At 43.3% G+C, this 22,085-nt stretch overlaps 1 protein-coding gene across 1 annotated transcript in view; it reads right to left on the bottom strand.

Annotated features, from left to right (window-relative positions):
* The window catches only part of LOC311135227 (receptor-type tyrosine-protein phosphatase zeta-like), a 69,025-nt gene that overhangs the window by 32,051 nt on the left and 14,889 nt on the right, over positions 1 to 22,085 (bottom strand). Inside the window, exons 2-5 of the mRNA XM_084169166.1 lie at positions 10,231 to 10,302; positions 2,144 to 2,323; positions 1,520 to 1,671; positions 512 to 607 (exon numbers count right to left, since the gene is read on the bottom strand). Coding sequence (XP_084025292.1) covers positions 512 to 607; positions 1,520 to 1,671; positions 2,144 to 2,323; positions 10,231 to 10,302 — 500 coding nt within the window. The remainder of the gene's footprint in view (positions 1 to 511; positions 608 to 1,519; positions 1,672 to 2,143; positions 2,324 to 10,230; positions 10,303 to 22,085) is intronic.

Here is a 22,085-nt window from a genome sequence, read left to right as displayed (position 1 = left end):
AGAGGTAGGGGGTGGATGATCATAGTGCCCTCGTTTGGGTGTAGGTTCTGATCAGAGCCTGAAGGTAAGGAGGTGCCGTTCCCCTCACAGCTTAATCAAACCAGACAGCACCATTTCCTAGTTTTTATTTATTTACGGATAGCCAGGGGCACACTTCAACATTCAGACATAATTTACAAACAAAGTATTTGTGTTTAGTGAGTCCACCAGATCAGAGGCAGTAGGGATGTTCTCTTGATAAGTGTGAATTGGACCATCTTCCTGTTCTGCTAAGCATTCAAAATGTAACGAGTACTTTTGCGTGTCAGGGAAAATGTATGGAGTAAAAAGTACATGATTTTCTTTAGGAATGTAGTGAAGTAAAAGTAAAAGTAGTCAAAAAAATAAGTAGTAAAGTAAAGTACAGATACCCCAAAAAACTACTTAAGTAGTGCTTATTAGTATTTTTACTTAAGTACTTTACACCACTGATACAGACACACTCAGAAAATGACCACACACTCATGCCCACCTCAAACAGCACAGAGAGAGCTGTGATCCTGCCCCCGTCCTTGATGGCATGGTCTAAGGACTCAAAGCGATGCGCTTCATAACAGTAGATCTGCATCTGGAACAGACAGATACAAGGTACAGGAGATGGTTGATATCCCTTGTACTGTCCTTGGGAGTAGGGCTGAGTGATATATCGTATTTTAAGGTATACCGGTATGGATCCACATACCGGTTTGGATTTTAACAATACTGTCTATAGCAATATTTTGATACAATGCTAAACAAATTGGATTACTTCACTGTCAGTTTTTTCCTAGTTTGGTTGAGTATAAAACAATCAGAATGGAGAAAGACAATTAAAACCACTTAGAATTCCTACGGTCATGTACAACGCATAAAACATATTTAGAACTCTTCAGAAACGTAACCTTTTCAAGTGTGAGTTCCAAATACCTGTAACGGTCGCCCCAGCGTGAGTTTTTTTATGCGTGTGATGTCAGAATGCACTCACTGTTCCAAAATGTGATTGTTATGCAACAGGACAGTTAAACCATGCTGCCCTCAAACCAAGGCACACTGCCTGCTAATTATCTATAGGATTTGTTTCAATTTGTCAATTTCAGATTCGTTTTTATTTTCTAACAACAGTTTGAATTAAGTTGTGTTCCGCCTCCTCATTAATTCACATAGAAGTAGCCCATTTCACCATTGCGGACAATTTATGTTTGAGGCTTTACTGAGCCGGACAATCTCTCTTCGAAGAGAGCACAAGCACTTTTTCGGTTTAAGCGTACACTGCAGGGACCACTGTAGAATGATCACACCCTTGTGTTGGTACGTGTCAAATGAATAAATACTGTAAAATACAGCCAATCAGTCAAAAATGTGAAAGATATTGTGCCAAGATATTTTGGCCATACTGCCCTACTTGGGAGGTTACAATGAAGTCATACTCTGTCATATGGAGGTTATAACAAGGTTATACTCTGTCATAGTGATGTTATAATGGGCGAATGTCAGGTCTTACCTCCAGGGGGTACTTCACCCCATTGAGGCTGTGTTCAGAGCCCTCTGAGGAGGCGTTACAGCGGCCCCAGTGGAAGGTGATTCTCCCCACCTTAAACCTGCCCCTCAGCCCCCCTCCACTCACATAGAAGTCCCCCTCTGGGTTCACCGCCACTGGAGAGAACACACACAGGGTGTTAGTTGACCCCATCAAACAACACACACATACACTCACATACACTATATTGATGTGGCCTGAAGCTTGCCAATGGAAAACACAAAAAGTCACGTACACAAACATCCCTCAGCTTTAAAAGTGCCATAAGTATACACTACAACAATGCCCAGTCTTTCAGTAGCTAACAATATATAATAATTTCCACATCATCACATTGTATTGCATTCCTCTTTCCCCTCTTCTTTCTTCTTCTACACTTCCTCCTTCTACTACGACACTGTAGTATTAAAACCCAGACCATAAGGCTCTGAGACAGTTTCTACCCACAGGCAGTGGATCCTGAATAGCTGACTGAATGGCTGATTGCAGATAGGCCTGTTTTACTGTATTACTGTAGCTTTACAGTTTCATTACTGGCTGCTGTAATGCTGTTTTTATTGTGAGACTGAGTGACGTGAGAGCGCATACCTGTCTTGCCGTCGTTCTTGATGGTGGTCCTATCAGACGTCGCCTCCTCCCAGCCCTCAAACCTCAGCTTTTGGAACTGAACTTTGACCTGTGTCAGCTCCTCCTCGATGTTGATGGGCGACTGTCTGGCATTGTTACATGATGGGTACTTCTTGGCCCAGTTGTTCTGGTTTAGAGTCCCTGCCAAGAGACAGTTGAAATGTGTTTAATGCATGGTAGAGATAGATAGCCAACATATTGTTGGTGCGTCAGCTACATTCATTTGCCCAAAAATTGTACAATGCTGTTTTCCATTTTAAAACACAACTCAGTTGTTTTCTCTGTTTCGGAAGTGTACTTTGGTTTCTTCCTCTCTAATTAGTGACCAACTGGTTGCAGGTGTGCTCCTTCGGGGAGCTAACGAGCTAATCACCTTCAGGTGTGTCTGCTTTGACGGGATTTCACTGGGGTGTAACATGCAGAACTGTGAAATTTCTCAAGGTCCCCAGGGTGTGATATATATAAAAACTTTATCCCAGCACTAATACCTGATTCAAGTAATCATGGGTTGGGTGATATGTTGAGTAGTTGAATCAAGTTCAATCTACATGAATTGCTTGGGGCAAAGGGTTGATATGGGGCTGTGCAGAGAGCTGACGTGCCTATTCCACACGATAGAACAATTTAATGTCATGCTTTCGTTCAACAACTGCTCCTGCTCATTAATTGCTGTACATTTTCCAGTTTAACTGGAGTCAACTAAGGGGCTCGTAGTATCATTTTCAGTGTATTGGTTGCATGGGAGGCCTAAATTGCCTTCCTGAGTTTTGTTTAATTGCTTCTCCTGTAACCTAACTCATCCTGTCAAACCTGGTTGCCAGTCTGTTTCTGTTTTAGCCGACACCTGTCTCACATGACATAGACAACAACAAATGCTGGCTAAAACACAGCACCCACACGCTCACCCACACATCAATGACATGAGTATGGGTAGTGTTTATTTAACTTGTCTTGAAGTTTCCACCAGATAGATTTGGGATGCATTGCTTAGGCTATATACTGTGAGCATGTAATCGCACACACGCACACACGCACACGCACACACACACACACACACACACACACACACACACACACACACACACACACACACACACACACACACACACACACAGACAGACACAGACACAGACACAGACACAGACACACACACACACACACACACACACACACACACACACACACACAGACACACACACACACACACACACACACACACACTACTACTACTCGTTACAATTTCCTTTTCTAACTGAATTTTAGTCCTGGGGTCCACATACTGTCGAGAACCATCTGAGCCAGAGGACAATGAGGCTGAATGAGGTCATTCTGGGTTCTGGGTCAGCTCATTAGCATGTCAATGGCTGCACACACACAGCAGAGAGGATATGATGCAACAGTATATTCTTCATCATCTGTCTGTTGTGGGCAATTGTAACTGCTGGTGTGTGTGTGTGTGTGTGCGTGCCAGTGTCGTACACTCAGGGTAGGCAGTCCTTACCCTGTGATAATTGTATAAGAAAAAGCTATTATGAAAAGCCACATAAAAAAAAAAATCATTGTTTTTTGTTATCTAATGTTTTTTCTCAATGGTTCTGGTGGTTTTTATGCTCAAAATCTCAACATTTGCTAAAACTGCATCAAAACCTCAGGAAAGGCACCTGGGTTTTCATGCTTTCCTTTCCATCCATTCAAATCGCTGACGCGTGCGGCTGTTCCTGATTCCAGTCACTGTTACAGTTTTTTACGATTGCTTACACAGTAAAATTAAACTTTTCCCACAATTAGCAAAACCTTACACTCAAGGAGCAAAACACAAGGCTAGATTTGCACAACTGTAAGCACATTGTCAGCTTCACACTATTTGCAAAACATTACACACAGTGATTTGCAAAACACTAAACACACTTGTATACATCAGACACAGAAGTATATCATGATGTCACTTCCTTGCAATTCCAAAGCACTGACTGTCAAATTACCACACCTATGAGCCAATCTGTTAAACACAGCCATCAGGTGCACAAACACATGATTGCTAAATTGTAGACACACCAATCAGGTTTAAGCACTATAAAAATGCAGCAGGTAGGTTCACCTGCCTTCAACCAAAATGGAAGGAGTCAGAAGAAGAGTGGGTGAGAGGAGGAGTACACAGAGGAGGAGAAGGAGGTAGAGGAAGAGGCAGAGGCCGAGCCAGAGGTCGAGGAAGACCTGAAGCAGGAGGAGAACGTGCACAAAGAAGAAGAGCACCAAACTTATCAAATGACATTCGTGCAACACTAGTGGACCATGTTGTGAACCACGGATTGACGCTGAGGGAGGCTGGACTGAAAGTTCAGCCAAATCTTAGCAGACATACAGTGGCATCTGTCATAAGGACTTTGACAGGAAAACAGGTAAAAGATCTGTCTACAGTTACAGTAATCAGCCGCTTATTGTATGCACCATATCAGCACTTGTGATACCCCTTCCTGTGACATTGTACAGTAAGTTACATGTATTATTCTCTACATAGGATTGAGGGTCAGGAATGACAAGGAGGAAGGGGGCCCATATTCACGCAAGAACAAGAGAGAGAGATAATAAACATGGTTTTGGCCAATAATGCTATCAGGCTCAGAGAACTACAAGCCAACGTTATCGGTGACCATGCCATTTTCAATAATGTCCATCAGGTATCTCAGTCAACACTGGCACGCATCCTGAAAAGACATCAGGTTCAAATGAAACAACTTTATCGAGTGCCTTTTGAGCGGAATTCAGAGAGGGTCAAACGGCTGCGGCATGAGTATGTGGAGGTTTGTATTGTTCACTTTAGCACTGTGATGTTGCATACTGCACACATGACTTTATTACATTGACTGTATACTAGACCTATCCTGAACTACACAATCTTGTCTTTCACTGTATTTCAGAGAGTTTTGCAGATGGATGCTGAGGAAATCCTGCATGAATTCATATATATTGATGAGGCAGGGTTCAACCTCACAAAAGCAAGAAGGAGAGGCAGAAATATCATTGGCCACAGGGCTATAATCAATGTCCCAGGGCAACGTGGGGGTAACATCACCCTTTGCGCTGCCATTTCACAGCATGGGGTTCTCCTCCGTCATGCCAAAATGGGCCCTAACAACACACCTCACATTCTCACATTTTTGGACCGATTGCACCACATCGTCACAGCAGGTAATGAAAAAAATGAAATGCACCAGATGCAATACACTGTCATCTGGGACAATGTGTCATTCCACCGCTCTGCTTTGGTCCAGAACTGGTTTCAACACCATCCACAGTTGACAGTACTATACCTTCCACCATACTCTCCGTTTCTAAACCCTATCGAAGAGTTTTTCTCTGCATGGCGGTGGAAGGTTTACGATCTCCAGCCCCAGGCTCAGGTACCCCTCATTCAGGCCATGGAGGATGCCTGTGACCAAGTCGACGCCGCAGGATGGATTCGACATTCAAGACGGTTGTTCCCGCGTTGTCTTGCTAATGAGGATATTGCTTGTGATGTTGATGAAATTCTCTGGCCAGATCCAGCTAAGCGAAGGGATAATGTATAGTATGTTTACTGTAGTATTTTCTGTACAATATTGTCAGTTTTTTCAGATTATTTGTTATGTTTGTTGTTGTTATTTACTGTAATTGTAAACTGTACTGGATACAGTATTTTACGTTTGTCTGTTGTTTGCTGAGCTAACAGTGTTATGCACACTACTGTAGTAGCATGAAAACTGGGACATGTTTTGTTGTGATTCTCCATGTTGACATGTTGACTGATTTGGGTATATGGAGAGAAATAAATGATATTTTCCTCAGTCTGCAGCATTGGTCTTGTGTAGTGTTTGTATAGTTGCACTTTCTCTGTGTACTTCATTTACAGTACTCTAATCATTGAGAATTAGACTTGCTAAAGGTGTTTTAGGTTAGCAAAAGCAGTGTGTAACTGGTTCAAAAAGATTGAAGTCATATGAAATGTGTGTGTTTCGTATGGTAACAAAATATTGTTTTTATGAAGTTGTGCATAGTTTTGACAAAAGTGTTCCATTTTGCAAAAGATCTGAAGTGTTGTGCTACTTTGGTGTAGGGTTGTGCTAATTGTATGTAGTGTTTTGACAAACCGGGCCCTGTTTTCAAAATTGTGCTTAAACAATTGAAAAAAACTGTAATGGACAGGGTCAGCGCTGCTTTGCTTAGCTTCATTCGTTGCATTCAGCCGATTTCATAAAATAGATACAGTTACATATCGCAATATTATACTTTGACTCCAAGTATGGATTTGTAAAAAACAAACACTTTTTTTCTAGTGGCACCTGAGACAGTGTTTTCCACCACCATCAACAAAACACCAAATTATGGAATTATTCATGGAATAATGGTGTCGAATCCCTAAAAATAGAGTTCCAGACACTTGTATACAGAAATATCTTATTTACATACACTACCAGTCAAAAGTTTGGACACACCTACTGATTCAAGGGTTTTTCATTTTTTCCCCACTATTTTTTACATTGTAGAATACTAGTGAATACATAAAAACTATGAAATAACACATATGGAATCATGTAGTAAGTTAAACAACACAAAATATATTTAATATTTGAGATTCTTCAAATAGCCACCCTTTGCCTTGATGACAGCTTTTCATACTCTTGGCATTCTCTCAACCAGCTTCATGAGATAGACCTGGAATGAACAAGTTTATCTGAACATTGATCTCTCTCAACTGCTTTTCTATTTCTAATATATCTTCAAGCCTCCAACAAAAACTTCCTCAAGCACAGGGTAGCCATTGGGCCATTGGACCAGGGCTGTTTCTCTGTTGATGCTAGTTATGCAATAGGCCTATAGACGGGGGAGGTTATCGAGGACAGGGAAGTGGGGGAGGGACAGGGGCATGTTTAGGGTGGCATTGGCAGTCGGAATGCAGGGTGTCCCCCCATCTGGCTGACTGTGCCCACTTGTCTGTGCCCTGACCCAATAATGTCCCCATTGTTGTGCCAGTCTCCCAATTGTCACCCAGATTCAGTTTGTTGTGACGCCGACCGGTATGGGAAGGCTGTGTGGTAAAGAGAGAGAGAGGGAGCAAAGGGAAGAGGGAGAGAGAGTGTTTAGAAGGGGGTGGGGTAGACTAGACAGTGAGAAGAAGAGGGAGAGAGAGTGTTTAGAAGGGGGTGGGGTAGACTAGACAGTGAGAAGAAGAGGGAGAGAGAGTGTTTAGAAGGGGGTGGGGTAGACTAGACAGTGAGAAGAAGAGGGAGAGAGAGTGTTGAGAGAGGGGTTGGGGTAGACTAGACAGTGAGAAGAAGAGGGAGAGAGAGTGTTTAGAGAGGGGTTGGGGTAGACTAGACAGTGAGAAGAAGAGGGAGAGAGAGAGAGAGAGAGAGAGAGAGAGAGAGAGAGAGAGAGAGAGAGAGAGAGAGAGAGAGAGAGGTGAGAGGGAAGAGAGGAGAACACAACGATAGCAAGAGGTGTAAGTCGCTCTGGATAAGAGCGTCTGCTAAATGACTAAAATGTAAATGTAAATGGGTAGAGAGGGGTGCAAGGGGGGAAAGATAATATATTTTTTTCTTGTCATGTCTAGTGAAAGCAAAGATTGACAGAGAGATGGGGGGAATGGGGGGGTGATTATTGTGTGCTACTGCCTGAGGGTCATAGTAAATATTCATAGTACATTTCCATGCCAAATTATGCATCTATTTAGTAGAATATGCTGTATTACTGACTGTTTGGCAACTGTACAAAATATAACCATGCTAATAATATAAACTGTATCAAAGTCAATGTTGAATTGAATAGAAATACACACGTTTGCTACACATCATACAGTCTATGCCGTATTGGCTAGTCATTACCCATGTCATGTCTCATCTAACACAGATCAGACAAGCTAGGCTAAACAGCCGCTCCAAACCAGGAGCTGAATGTGCCCTACTTTCCAAATATGGGTCCCAGAGCCTAACACAGGGAATTCTCTCACCACCAGGGAATTCTCCATGGCTAAAAAAATAAATAAAGCTTAGTTCCTGAGAAGAGAGTCCCTAGTGTTGTGTGTGTGTGTGAACAGGGGTGTTTTTGTGTGTGTGAATGTGTATGTGTGTATGTGTGTATGTGTATGTGTGTGTGTGTGTATAAACCTCTTTGACAATTTGTCACTGTCAAATGAGGCTACACCAACACACTATAGCTCTTGCACAGTTTAACAGCATGTGTGACTGTCACGTTCGTTCAAGGACGGGTCAGACCAAGGCGCAGCGTGATATGCGTACATGTTTATTAACTGATAAACACACGACAAAACAACAAACCAAACGAAACGTGAAGTCCTAAGGCTAACAACAATACAAGCCTCCAACACAGAACAAGATCCCACAACTAACGAGTGCCAATAGGCTGCCTAAGTATGATCCACAATCAGAGACAACGAGCGACAGCTGCCTCTGATTGGGAACCACACCGGCCAACATAGATCTAAACATACTAGAACACAAACATAGAAAATACAACATAGAATATCCACACCCTGACTCAACATATAAGAGTCCCCTGAATCAGGGCGTGACAGTTACAATATTGTGCATATTTGGATGTTGTCAACATTAGTTGAAAAGAGATTGCGGGCCATATTCTGACCTGAACTTGAACTTTTGTGTAAATAGGTCTTCCTTTCTCATCTCCCCACCTGATAACCCAAGCATAGGCCAATTCTTCATTGAAAACATTTCAGTTGAAACTTGTCAGTGGTCATAGAGTAAAGGGGAGAGAGAAGGCCATGCCATTTACTATTGGAACAAGGCCCCAAATGACCCCCAATGATTACCAATCCATTTCCTGGTTGATCTCTCTCCACACACAATACCAAACCACTTTGCCAAACGTCAGGAGAATTCATGAAGATCAAATTAATTTCTAAGGGAATACGTATTAAAATGCAAATCTCAAAATGAGACCAAGGGGGAAAATTGGAATGGGTTCAGATGATCTTCAAGAGAAGGGGAGAGAATGCATGAATGTTTTATCAAATAATATTTTCAAATAGGACATTAATTCCCAGGTCTCTTTGGCATCCCCGTTTCAGAAGACATGAATGAAACCAAGCTATTATTATTGCTGGTGAGTATATTCTGCAAATGGCCTACTCTTAAGATGTCTGCCGCACACACATCCTTGTGCTTCCTCTCAAATAATGGCTGATATAGAGATGCCAGGAGTGGCCATTCCTAAGTAAATCCCAGTCTACTCCAGGGTACAAGCTTTGTGAGGAGAACAAGCTTTGTGACTAGGCTACTCCATTCTTCTCTAACCAGTCACTAGGCAAGACCAGTATAGTCTAATAGGTTTATTGGAAGCCATAACAGCTCAGTTTAAGGATGAGTCAAACAGATAAAGACAAAGTTAATCCCTTCTGATATTTTACACATGCCCAGACTAGACAATCTCTGTGGTTATCTGTTATTGCATTACTCACACACACACACAGTATTCAAGTCACAAGCAACTAGTAGTCTATGACTGCAAGTCTGATATTGTCTGTCACTACCAGCTCAAAATACTAGCGTATCCCAGTCATCTCTTTGAAGCACACTACTTATCAATCACATACTCACTCACTGTGTGCCTGCGCACCCGCACAGCCGTGGACGCACGCATACACACACACACACACCGACACACCAACACACTCACACACCAACACACACACACACACACACACACACACACACACACACCAACACACACACACACACACACCAACACACACACACACACACACATCATAAGAGGAGCTTTGAGGACACAGCGTGGCAGTCCAGCAGACATCAAAGTCTTATCTCCACCAGAGTGCCACTCCACTCCTGACCACCTGTGGATTCATGGCTAAGGAACCCATTCAATATACAGGGTAACACTTCAACTGGTCTTTGGTATTACAATGCACCAAAATCACTTAACTTCAATATATCAATACTTTATCCCAATGTATCCCACTGAGATAGACATTGAAAATGTAACCAAACTCATATGGTCCACTCCACACTCACCCGCATAGGACCAGTCGATGTCTTCTGAGAATTTGCGCTGGGCCCGGTATCCGTATCCTTGCACCAGTTCAGCTGCAACAGAAAGAAAATAGTTCTCAAAAACAGCTCTGTTTATGTCCAAGTATGTCATTTCATTAAATCAGCCTGGATTATTGTCATCATGGCACCAGAATTATTATACGTTCACACAGCCTCTCAATCATCCTGAGTTGGTCTGTTTTTATTTGAGATCAACTCACGATACCCTCATTCCAAAAGATCATGGCAAAAAAACAAAGAATAATGTGTTATTACACATAACAATATTGCATATAGGCCATTATGTGCAGTGCAACATTGAGAACCACTCATTTAGAGTTATATATGAGAAAATATCAGCAAAAGAGGGAGGTCTGAGATTATACAATAAAAACAATCTGTTATCTTTTCCATCTGAAGACATTTGCTCCATTTTGAGAATAATGAGTAAGATTTACAGTGCCTTCAGAAGGTATTCACACCCCTTGACTTATTCCACATTTTGTTGTGTTACAAGGTAGGATTAAAATTGATTTAATTGTCATTTCTTGTCAAAGATCTACACAAAAAACTCTATAATGTCAAAGTGGAAGAGAAATTCTAACATTTGTAAAAATAAAACACACTTTTAAAAATTCTTCAAATTGGTTGTTGATCATTGCTAGACAGACATTTTAAAGTCTTGCCATAGATTTTCAAGCCAATTTAAGTTAAAACTGTAACTAGGCCACTCAGGAACATTCAATGACGTCTTGGTAAGCAACTCCAGTGTATATTTGGCCTTGTGTTTTAGGTTATTGTCCTGCTGAAAGGTGAATTTGTCTCCGTGTCTGTTGTAAAGCAGACTGAACCAGATTTTCCTCTAGGATTTTGCCTGTGCTTAGCTCTATTCAGTTCTTTTTTATACTCTTTAGTCCTTGCCGATGACAAGCATACCCATAACATGATGCAGACATCACCATGCTTGAAAATATAAAGAGTGGTACTCAGTGATGTGTTTTGTTGGATTTGCCCCAAACATAACTCTTTGTATTCAGGACATAAAGTTAATTTTTTGCCACATTTTTTGCAGTTTTACTTTAGTGCCTTATTGCAAACAGGATGCATGTTTTTGAATATTTGTATTCTGTACAGGCTTCCTTCTTTTCACTCTGTCATTTAGGTTAATATTGTGGAGTAACTACAATGTTGTTGATCCATCCTCAGTTTTCTCCTATCACAGCCATTAAACTCTGTAACTGTTTTAAAGTCACCGTTGGCCTCATGGTGAAATCCCTAAGCGGTTTCCTTCCTCTCCGGCAACTGAGTTAGGAAGGAAGCCTGTATCTTTGTAGTGACTGGCTGTATTGATACACCATCCAAAGTGTAATTAATAACTTCACCATGCTCAAAGGGATATTCAATGTTTTTTTTTTACCCATTTACCAATAGGTGCCCTTCTTTGCGAGGCATTATAAAACCTCCCTGGTCTTTGTGGTTGAATCTGTGTTTGAAATTCACTGCTCGACTGAGGGACCTTACAGATAATTGTATGTGTGGGGTACAGAGATGAGGTATTCATTCAAAAATCATGTTAACCTTTTCATGCGTGAGTTCCAAATATCTCTAACGGTCGGCCCCAATGTGAGTTTTTTTATGCGCGTGATGTCACAATGCACTCATTGTTCCAAAATGTGATTGTTACGCAACAGGACAGTTAACCATCGCTTCCCTCAAACCAAGACATGCTGCCTGCTAATTATCTATAGGATATGTTTCAACTTGGCAATTTCAAATTATTTTCGAACAAGTTTTATTTTCTAACAACAGTTTGAATTGAGGTGCGTTCAACCTCCTCATTAATTCACATAAGAAGGAGCCCATTTCCCTGTTGCGGACAATTTATGTTTGAGGCTTTACTAAGCCGGACAAACTTCTCTCTTCAAGGAGAGCCCAAGCACTTCCCCAGTGTTCACCCAGATCAAAAATGTCCGTCTCCCTGGCATATTTTCTGGCTGTTGCTCGCATTGCCTTCATTGCTGTTTTCCTTACAAATAATAACTTTGGACATGTGTGCGTTCCTATCAAAGTAAGTGCCTTATTTTCTGTATATTGTGTTGTCATTTCTACTGTAGCATAGCGTATGTATGTATGGAGCATAATGTATTTACTGTTTTATTCACATGTTTTCAAGTACTGGTGACAAATAATGCATTCTGATTCTTGCATAGATCGTAATGGACACATATGATGTGTGTAAAATACTTTTTTGAAGGTTGTACTGATTATGATGAGCTAATGCTAAGCTATTTTCCAGCTATGTGTGGCGCCATGTTTGTTGACATCATACAATGCATTCTGGGTGTCACGTAAACGTCTGTCAGATCCAAGATGTTATAACAAGGGATAGTTCACTCGATTTACTTATGGTGCTTTCAAGACAACTGGGAACTCAAATCATGACGTCAGTGATCTTCAGTTCGGAAGGTCAGAGCTCTAGAAAGAGGTCAGAGTTCCCAAGTTGAAATTCCGAGTTGGATGACCGTTCAAAATTATTTTCCCCAAGCAGAGCTCGTTTTTTTCCGAGTTCCCAGTTGTCTTGAACGCACTGAAGTGGAAGTCGGAGATTTCCGAGTTCCCAGTTCCCAGTTGTTTTCAACATGGCATCAGATTGTAACTATGATACATCAGGGTTGCCAGCTCAGACCCCCCTTTCCAGGGGTTTTATTTGTATTTAGCGTATAAACTTCTCCTGTGTTTGCCCCCCATTTATTGATAACTCCCCCATCATATTAATATTTCCTTCATCATATCCCCCCATGATACCTTCCCCAATATCTATCCCCCATGGACAAAAAAACTACATAATAATAATGGCCAACCCCCCCTAAACTGGTTTCATCCCTGTTTAGCTTTCGCACTACAGTTAGGCTAGGCAGTAGGCTTGTATTTGGGGTGATGATCTGTGAGGTGATAACACTTGATTTGCTTTGTGATTTGTCAAAAACTGTAAACGACTTGTCAAGTCATGTGCTCCAGTTCTTGTATACACTGTAACAAGTACATTGAAGATTTGTAATATGCTGAAAAGTGGCCAAACTAAGTTAATATTTTCAGGCAATGGGCGCAGCCATCTTTGACTTTGACTTTGTTTATGTGCGTCTTATAGTGAATGACATTCTGGGATTAGAGAGTTTTCGCTTGTCAAACATAAACCATCATAAAGAATTTAGCTGCTGTTATCTTAGCTGACACCCATCTCTTTTCTAAACAATATTACATTTCTCACTTGTGGTCACCAGAGATGAGGTACATTGTAAACAAGTCTAGCTGTTAGGTCGCTAACTTATGTTTTGTTTTTTTGTCAGCGCAACCTGTTATTTAGACTGGTTTGGCAGTGTTCCGTGTGATGTTTGGATGATGAAGTTCGCATTTATCTTTTACAATAAAAGGTGAAATTGAGGAATAAAGTTGTGAAGACCTTTATTTCCCAGCAGTACAAAACATTGTTAAGATGCTTTTCAGACAACAATGCTGTTTAGACGTGTTTGTTGCATCATACGTTCTGTTGCTTCTGTTCCAATCACATATTTGTGATGGTACTAGTCAACAATGATCACAATATGTGATCGTACGTGTCAAAGGGTTCAACACTATTATTGCACACAGAGTGAGTCCATGCAAATTATTATGTGACTTGTTAAGCACATTTTTACTCCTGAACTTATCTAGGCTTGCCATAACAAAGGGGTTGAATACTTATTGATTCATGACATTTCAACTTTTCATTTTCTTTAAATGTATTACAATTTATAAAAACATAATTCCACTTTGACATTATGGGGTATTGTGTGTAGGCCAGTGACACAACATCTCAATTTAATACATTTTAAATTCAAGCATTAACATAATGCATTCTGGGGGTTGTCTGTGGAATATTTCCATTCGTGTTTGTTTACTTGTCTCTAGAAAACCATCCATACATGCACGCAAGCACACACACACCTCACCAGCAGACATAATTATACTTGCATTTTGCTGTACCAGTGCTGCAGAATGATTAGGAAGTGATAGTTTATCATTATAATGCCCTAATAGTCCTGCTGGATAATTAATTGGAGCCAGATCCCTCAGGGCTACACTGCCAGGTCAATACGGAAGAGTTACTGTCAGAACCAACATGCCTCATTAGCATAGCTTGCACAAAGCACCTGCTCACTAAAGCATAGGGAAACCGATTACACCAAATGTTCTTGAAATGTAACTGAAACCAAGTGATGTCCAAGAATGGGGAATTTGCTACATTTCCGCAACGTTAATAACTCCAAAGGTTTTCAAAAAGCGTGGACATGAGGGACCCACGCAGAGCGACTAAAGTAGCACCAAACGTTTTGGGAACTGTGAATGTGCACGAAAGGTGCTGTTCGAAAGCAGGAGGAACTGAATAGAAGAGAGGGTTGGAGTACCGGTTTGACCTTTCCAAACATGTCCAACCTTTAAACAGCATTCCTCCATAGTTGAGCATTTTGTCTACAAAAGATTGTCATCTGGGGGATGAAAGAAGCTTGTTTTCCTTTATAAAAAACAAATTCACTTACAAATGCATAGGCCCCAAATTCCATCAGTACTGGAAACGTGCTGGAAGGGTCAATGTAAAAAGAGTCTACACAGTATGGTTCGGGTTGGCACAATATTGTGAAAAGGGTCTTAAACCATGTCCAAATCTTGACCTGACTTGACTCTGGTTGGAAGAAGATGAGGATGGGGCCTCATGCTCTGCTGGGCTGTTTTCATGTTTGCCTGGGATATAATTTATTTGTCTAATCCTGGATTAAATGTCTTCGACCAAGCAAAAGTCCACTTTTCTCACAATCTTCCCAAAGCAGTATACCAGTAACTCTTCTGGGGAGTTCAAAGAATGCCGCTGCATAGCCTTCGCTACGTGTTGTATACTGAGCTGGTTTAGATAGTCATTGAGGATATCATCTAAAAGGTGCAAAGGGATATAGTCCCGCAACTACTAAAATATTTATTAGGAAACTAGAAGTGATAAATAGATATCTTTTTCCCCTTTTCTCATTCTCACCTCTATCTTGTGGTCTTCCTCACATTGTTGGACTTCACTGGTCTGTGCCGTCTAACACTGGGGTCAGCCAAGGGTCGTGACCCCTTGTTAAAAGGTCAAGGGCTGGAAGTTCACTCACTCACACACAAAACTTTGTCTTCTTTGGCCTTAAACCAACGCGTCTCTTTCCAAGACAGGGACATCTCTACAAGGGCTTCCTATCCTCCTCTCCTCTCCCTCGCTGATCCGAGAGATATGATTGCCTACAAGAGTATTTGGCTTTCACCAGTCCTATTCTTTCCGTTCAGTGCAGATGAGGGAATGGTACAAGGAGAGGAAGCCTTTTATGATTATTGAGATACATCCTCAGTGTCCCTGTCTCCCTTGTCTGACCTTCTGATGCACCATACTGAGACCATACAGAATGGAACGCTAGCCGGCAATGATGTTTTCTACTCATGACATGAAACACCTGTCCATTTCCAGCACCGGTTCATTCAATAGGCTTCATTATATTACACTGTGTGTGTGTGCATACATGCATGTCTGCTTGACTACGTATGTGTTTGTGTGTGTTGTACATGTGCATTTGTGTATGTGTTGTGTTTGCATGTGTGTGAGGTCAAGGGCACCATGAATATATCCTTATTTAGCATCAACAGAGGATTACAATCTGGGCTCGTCTTGCTTTGTCTGGTGATCGTCCATGACCATGATGAATGGCATTACCTTTCCTCTTTAAGGATCAGTGGTGCACCTGTGACTGAAAGGGAACAAGAAGCTTTCCTTAAATTACAATCTGGGGTGCTTAACTCATTGTGGCCCAGCGCCTACATTTGTGGTGGTTACGAATGGAAACTACAATTGTCTCGACCAACATTGAATATCTTTCAAAAATGTATTGAGTGAAAATATTCAAGGAACTAAAAAGGACATTTGACAGTGCACATTTATTTTACATGGCTTGTACAGTGCTACCATCTCATGTAGTTATCACAAGAGGTCATGCCAAGTAACTGAGAGCTACACTCCCAGACAGGTACTTCTTGTGCCATTGTCTTGTCGAGTTGTCTCCTTGATTGCCTGACCCTGTCTGAATGGCCCCCGGTTCGGTTTCACTCAATCAACAGAGGTTTTTATTTCACCAAGGGGTTAGCCTCATAGCCTATGTCCAGACACCAGGTTTCAATTTCCTGTTGTAACGTTGTATGAATGGAGTTGGACAAACAAAAACCAGTCTTCATGGCACATCGCTCATACATGCACAGATCAAACAGCCCATAGGTTCAGTTACAGAGCACCGTGTTCATGTGACAAAGGAGGACACAGGAGAGAAGTCCGTCTGCCATTGTGGCGTGAGACTACAAAGAGCAAATCTGTATCATTCATGGGGGACGACATGTTTACTGTTGCCTTGTTTATTACTTGTTTTATTCAAGGGAATAATGTTGGTAAATAACTAATTTAAAGCCCAAAAAAACATTGACTGTCGAAAGCTTTGTTGAACTCCTGCTATCAAACTCTACTACCTCATTATCTTCATCAGAATGCAAAAAGTGCTGCTGGTGGGTTTGATGACTCAGCCATATAGTGTGTAGAACAATGGCGGAAAGAATGTGCGGTCTCATTGTACAGTGCTCATGAATAATGAAGAAGGTTGAACACACACATCGTTACTGATAGTTTTACCTCCTCCTCCATCATTCACCCTGACTGGGTAAATGATGGAGGAGGAGGTAAAACTATCAGTAACAATGGGGCAGACAGATTCATTCTGCATTTCTCTGAAGGATAATACTGTAGTCAACTGAATAAAATGATAGGAGTGATTTTCTGAAGAGTTTTTATCACACCTTTTGCCATTACAATATCCTTCCAGTGATAATTGAATCTGAATCCTGATTGACGCTCAACATCGATGTCACGCCCTGGCTCTGGGGACGCTTGTATGTTGAGCCAGGGTGTGAGTTTTCTTTGTTTGTTCTAGTTTTGTATTTCTATGTTGGCCAGGGTTACTCCCAATCGGAGACGGCTGTAGCTCATTGTCTCTGATTGGGAGCCATACTTAGGTAGCCGTTTGGCATTGTTTTATGTGGGATTTTGTTCCAGTGTAGGTTTGTGTTTGAACCGAGGACGTCACGTATCGATTTGTTGTTTTGTTCGAGTGATTATTCTAATAAATAAAAGTATGTTCGCCTTCCACGCTGCGCCTTGGTCCTCTATATCCGACGATCGTGACAGAAGATCCCACCATAACTGGACCAAGCAGCGTGTCCAGGAGCCAACGCCAGAGGTGACTCTGATGAATATCAACCTCGACTGGGTCAAGCAGCGTGAGGAGGAGAGAGGCTGGACTTTGGAGCAGAGGAGCGAAAGTCTGGCGAGAGCTATGGAGGCCTGGCCCACGGGGAGGAGAGACGCCCAGAAGATTTTTAGGGGGGGGCTCACGCCGTGGACGACGGGGCAGCAGGAGGCCGCCAGGTTACGGGAGTCACTGGTCACCAGGGGGAAGGAGGATGTAGAGGCACGGCGAGAGGTACTGGGGTGTGTTGCCAGTCCGGTCCGGCCCGTTCCTGATCCCCGCGTAGGGCCAGTGGTGTGTGTTCCCAGTACGGTCCGGCTTGTTCCTGTCCCTCGCACCGAGCCTGTGGTGCGCGTCGCCAGCCCGGTCCGGCCTGTTCCTGCCCCTCGCACCAAACCAGTGGTGCGCTTCGTCAGCCCGGTCCGGCCCGTTCCTGCTCCCCGCACCAAGTCAGTGGTGCGCTTCGTCAGCCCGGTCCGGCCCGTTCCTGCTCCCCGCACCAAGTCAGTGGTGCGCTTCGTCAGCCCGGTCCGGCCCGTTCCTGCTCCCTGCACCAAGACAGTGGTGCGCGTCGTCAGCCCGGTCCGGCCCGCTCCTGCTCCCCGCACCAAGTCAGTGGTGCGCTTCGCCAGCCCGGTCCGGCCCGTTCCTGCTCCCCGCACCAAGCCGGTGGTGCGCTTCGTCAGCCCGGTCCGGCCCGTTCCTGCTCCCCACACCAAGCCAGTGGTGTGCGTCGTCAGTCCGGCACAGCCCGTGCCTGTTCCACCGGTGCCTGGTCCGGCACCGTCAGCTGCTCCACGCCGGAGCTAGAGCAATCCGCTCCACCAGTGTTCAGTCCAGCTCCGGCCAGCAGGGCCAGACCGGACCAGGGGTACTTTGGGGGGTTAGAGAAGGAGTGGGGATCATGCCCGGAGCCGGATCCGCCGCCAAGGCGGAGTCCCCACCCGGTCCCTCCCCTGTGGTGTTTGGTTGGCGCGGTCGGAGTCCGTGTCTTTGGGGGGGGGGTACTGTCACGCCCTGGCTCTGGGGACGCTTGTATGTTGAGCCAGGGTGTGAGTTTTCTTTGTTTGTTCTAGTTTTGTATTTCTATGTTGGCCAGGGTGGCTCCCAATCGGAGACGGCTGTAGCTCGTTGTCTCTGATTGGGAGCCATACTTAGGTAGCCGTTTGGCATTGTTTTATGTGGGATCTTGTTCCAGTGTAGGTTTGTGTTTGAACCGAGGACGTCACGTATCGATTTGTTGTTTTGTTCGAGTGATTATTCTAATAAATAAAAGTATGTTCGCCTTCCACGCTGCGCCTTGGTCCTCTGTATCCGACGATCGTGACAATCGAGGACGGGAATTATGCAGTCCTGCAACTCAAGAGAGGGACTGAATAGTTCCCCCAAAAAATGCTTGTCCAGTGAGGGGAGATACTTTATTGTATGAGTAATCCTGAGCTTACTAGTTAGAGAGAGAGAGAGAGAGAGAGAGAGAGAGAGAGAGAGAGAGAGAGAGAGAGAGAGAGAGAGAGAGAGAGAGAGAGAGACCACAACCACATCAGTGTGTTTCTCCAACAGAGAGTGGCCAGCCAGCCTTGTGTGTGTATGTAGCCTATATATTAAGAGGGCTGTGGGTCTGTGAAACAACCAGCATGCTGCTGCATGGTGAATAAGAGGATTAACCAGACCCTGGGAGACACTGGCTAGCCCACAGGGCAGGAGCACAGAATTCTACCATAGCCAGAATGGTTGAGTAAGGCAGCCTCTGGCAATGGGGACCCCTTGAACCCCAACAAATGTTTGGTTCCTCTCCAGAGGTCACTGAGAAAGTTACAGCAGAAGACCCTGTTTGACATAAAGAAGTGTCCTGCTAAGTGTGGCTGTCTTCCGTTATAAACCAACAGACAGGCAAAGGTAGTAAGTAGTCAAAGCGGTCACGGGTTTAAACCTGTGCCAATAATTTCATTGGCAATAGCCAATGTCATATCTCAGTTCCCAGGTTGCATCGAGACAGTAGGGTAGAGGTGCAAATCCTCCATGGAGTGATGCCACCAAACACACAAAGGCAGCCTGTCATTCATTCAGTAAGGATTACCATACATATATAAACTAGCCAGTTCCCCAATGCATCATCTTGCTTGGGTGGGAAAGCATGACTGATGGTCTTTTGGGATTCCTGTTGGATGGTGTGTATATGTGTGTGTTTGTGTGTGTGTGTTTGCGTATGGTGTGAGTCCAGCTGCTGATCTGAGATCTGTAACGTGCCACACTTATTAGCCCAGGGCTGTCTGCTCTCTAAAATGATAATGTGGCTGAACAGCTGGAGCATTAGGGACAGGGAAGGAAAAGGGGATACCTAGTCAGTAGCACAAGTGAATGCATTCAACCAAAATATGTCTTCCGCATTTAACCCAACCCCTCTGAATCAGAGAGGTGCGTGGGTGGCAATAACACTAAATGCATCATCAATTAGACATAATAGATTAGCCAAACCTTTTTACAAAGTATTACACCAGATCCTGAGGGCCATCATCATTTTAAAAAAAATTGGTTGGGGCCCCTGGGCATGTGATCCGGGCATGGCTCCACACAAGGACACAGAAACATCACTTTACTACATGGAATTTGCACACAAGGAAAAAGTAAATGGTTCACTGGTTCAAACCAACAAAGGGAGCTGTAATAGAATAGATTAAACGTCCTTGTTGAATGTTGAATACTTCAAATAAACCATATGCAGGCACATCAAGATAGAGTTGATGATAAACATCTATAACTCAAAAGATAATATTTGACTACGGGCCGGGTTTAATCAAACCTGCCTTAGCAATGTTTATGCAAGATAATTATTTACGTAACTAGACACACACTGTTTCCAGCCCCTCAGTAAAACACACCAGACCGAAGACCATGAAAAGTTGATTATTTGATTACTGTGTTAGTAATGGGCAGGGGAAAAAGCATGCACACACCCAGTATTTCTCCAGGACTGGAGTTGGAGAATCCTGGTTTAATTGCGTATTGAACTGAATTGCTCCTTGTCTATACATGGCTGTACAGTTCTGGCTCTTGTCCAGACTGTGGAGGATTCTAGAAAGATTCCACATTCTATAGAGTACAAGCTCATGTCACTGTGAGATGGGTCAATTGGCATTGTGGGACCGTGTGGGCACAGGCCGTGTGACAGGCATGCTGTTGGGACTGGCACCCTCTCATTGTGCCTCGTTTAAGTGACTCTGGAGAGTGTCGGTCGATGCCCAGGTGGCATGAGGACATGTCACAGTGTGTGCCTGACAGGAGGAGTGTGAAATGAGTTGGAGTGTAAATGTGTGGTCACACTTTTAATTGCACTCTAATCTCTCCGGCCTGTATTCTCCAACACCAGGTCCCCTGTACTGGGGTGATAAGACTGAGTGGCTCAAAGTGTGTGTCTGTGTATGTGTGCCAAGTGCGTAGGGCTGGGAATTGCCAGGGACCTCACGATACAATATTATCACAATAGTCAGGTGCCGATACGATATGTATTGCGATTCTCACGATTCTATATGTATTGCGATTCGATACTGTGATTTTATAGCAATTCGATGTTCCAAAACATATTGCTCACCATATGTCTGCTGCAGAGGGACAAGAGAGAGCCATGAGAAAAACTAGTTTTGATCAGTCATGGAAATAAAAGTGCTGAAAACAAATGGCTCCCTATTAAAAAGAAGATGGAGAACAAGCTATGAAGGAAAAATACTGGCGTTTTGATGCAGGTACAGCCAACTAGCGCAAAAATAACATTGCGATATTGTCAAAACAATACGATACGATATATTGTCAAAAATTATATCCCGGTATGTACCTGTATCGATAATACATGCATACAATTAGGAGTATGTGTGCATGTGATAAAGAACAGATGAGGGAAAGAAATAGAGTATCTCTGTGTGTGCATGCATGAGTGCGAGCGTCCGTGCATGCGTATGCTCCTTCCTGTACATAATGGCCCATCCAGAGAGTCTGTCTAATTGAGGACTCTGTCTAATGGCTCCAGCCGTTTAAGGTTCCATCATTATCCTCCCTGGACTCAGGCCAAACACACAGTGCAGGGATGTTTGTTATCCAGCATTTTCTAATGCGTCATCCTAACGTTCCCCTGCAGAATTGAACTGCAATAGGATAAGGAAGGCCTGGTCCAGTAGCCAGCCATATTCACAGCAGCTGATCTAGCTCTTGAGGTCATCTGGCCAGAGCAAATCAGCATGCAGGATACGTGGGGCCCACTCCTGGAAAACAAGTGGACACCTCCTTATGGCCCCCGGGCACAGTGACTTCCCCTGGTCTCCCACACATTGCCATGGCCACAGATTCAGCCTGTTTCCTCTCACTGCCTGTCTTGGTGAGGATGTATCATTTTACACCACAGAGAAACTACGATTTTGCAATCTGTATCTCTGTCTCTCTATCACCTCTGTCTCGATCACTCTCTGGGTGGTGTGAAAAAAATGATAATGTTGTGTCATT

Source organism: Coregonus lavaretus (genome assembly GCF_964263955.1).
Source record: "Coregonus lavaretus genome assembly, chromosome: 9".
Lineage (NCBI taxonomy): Eukaryota > Metazoa > Chordata > Actinopteri > Salmoniformes > Salmonidae > Coregonus > Coregonus lavaretus.
This window is presented reverse-complemented; position numbering and strand designations above follow the sequence as displayed.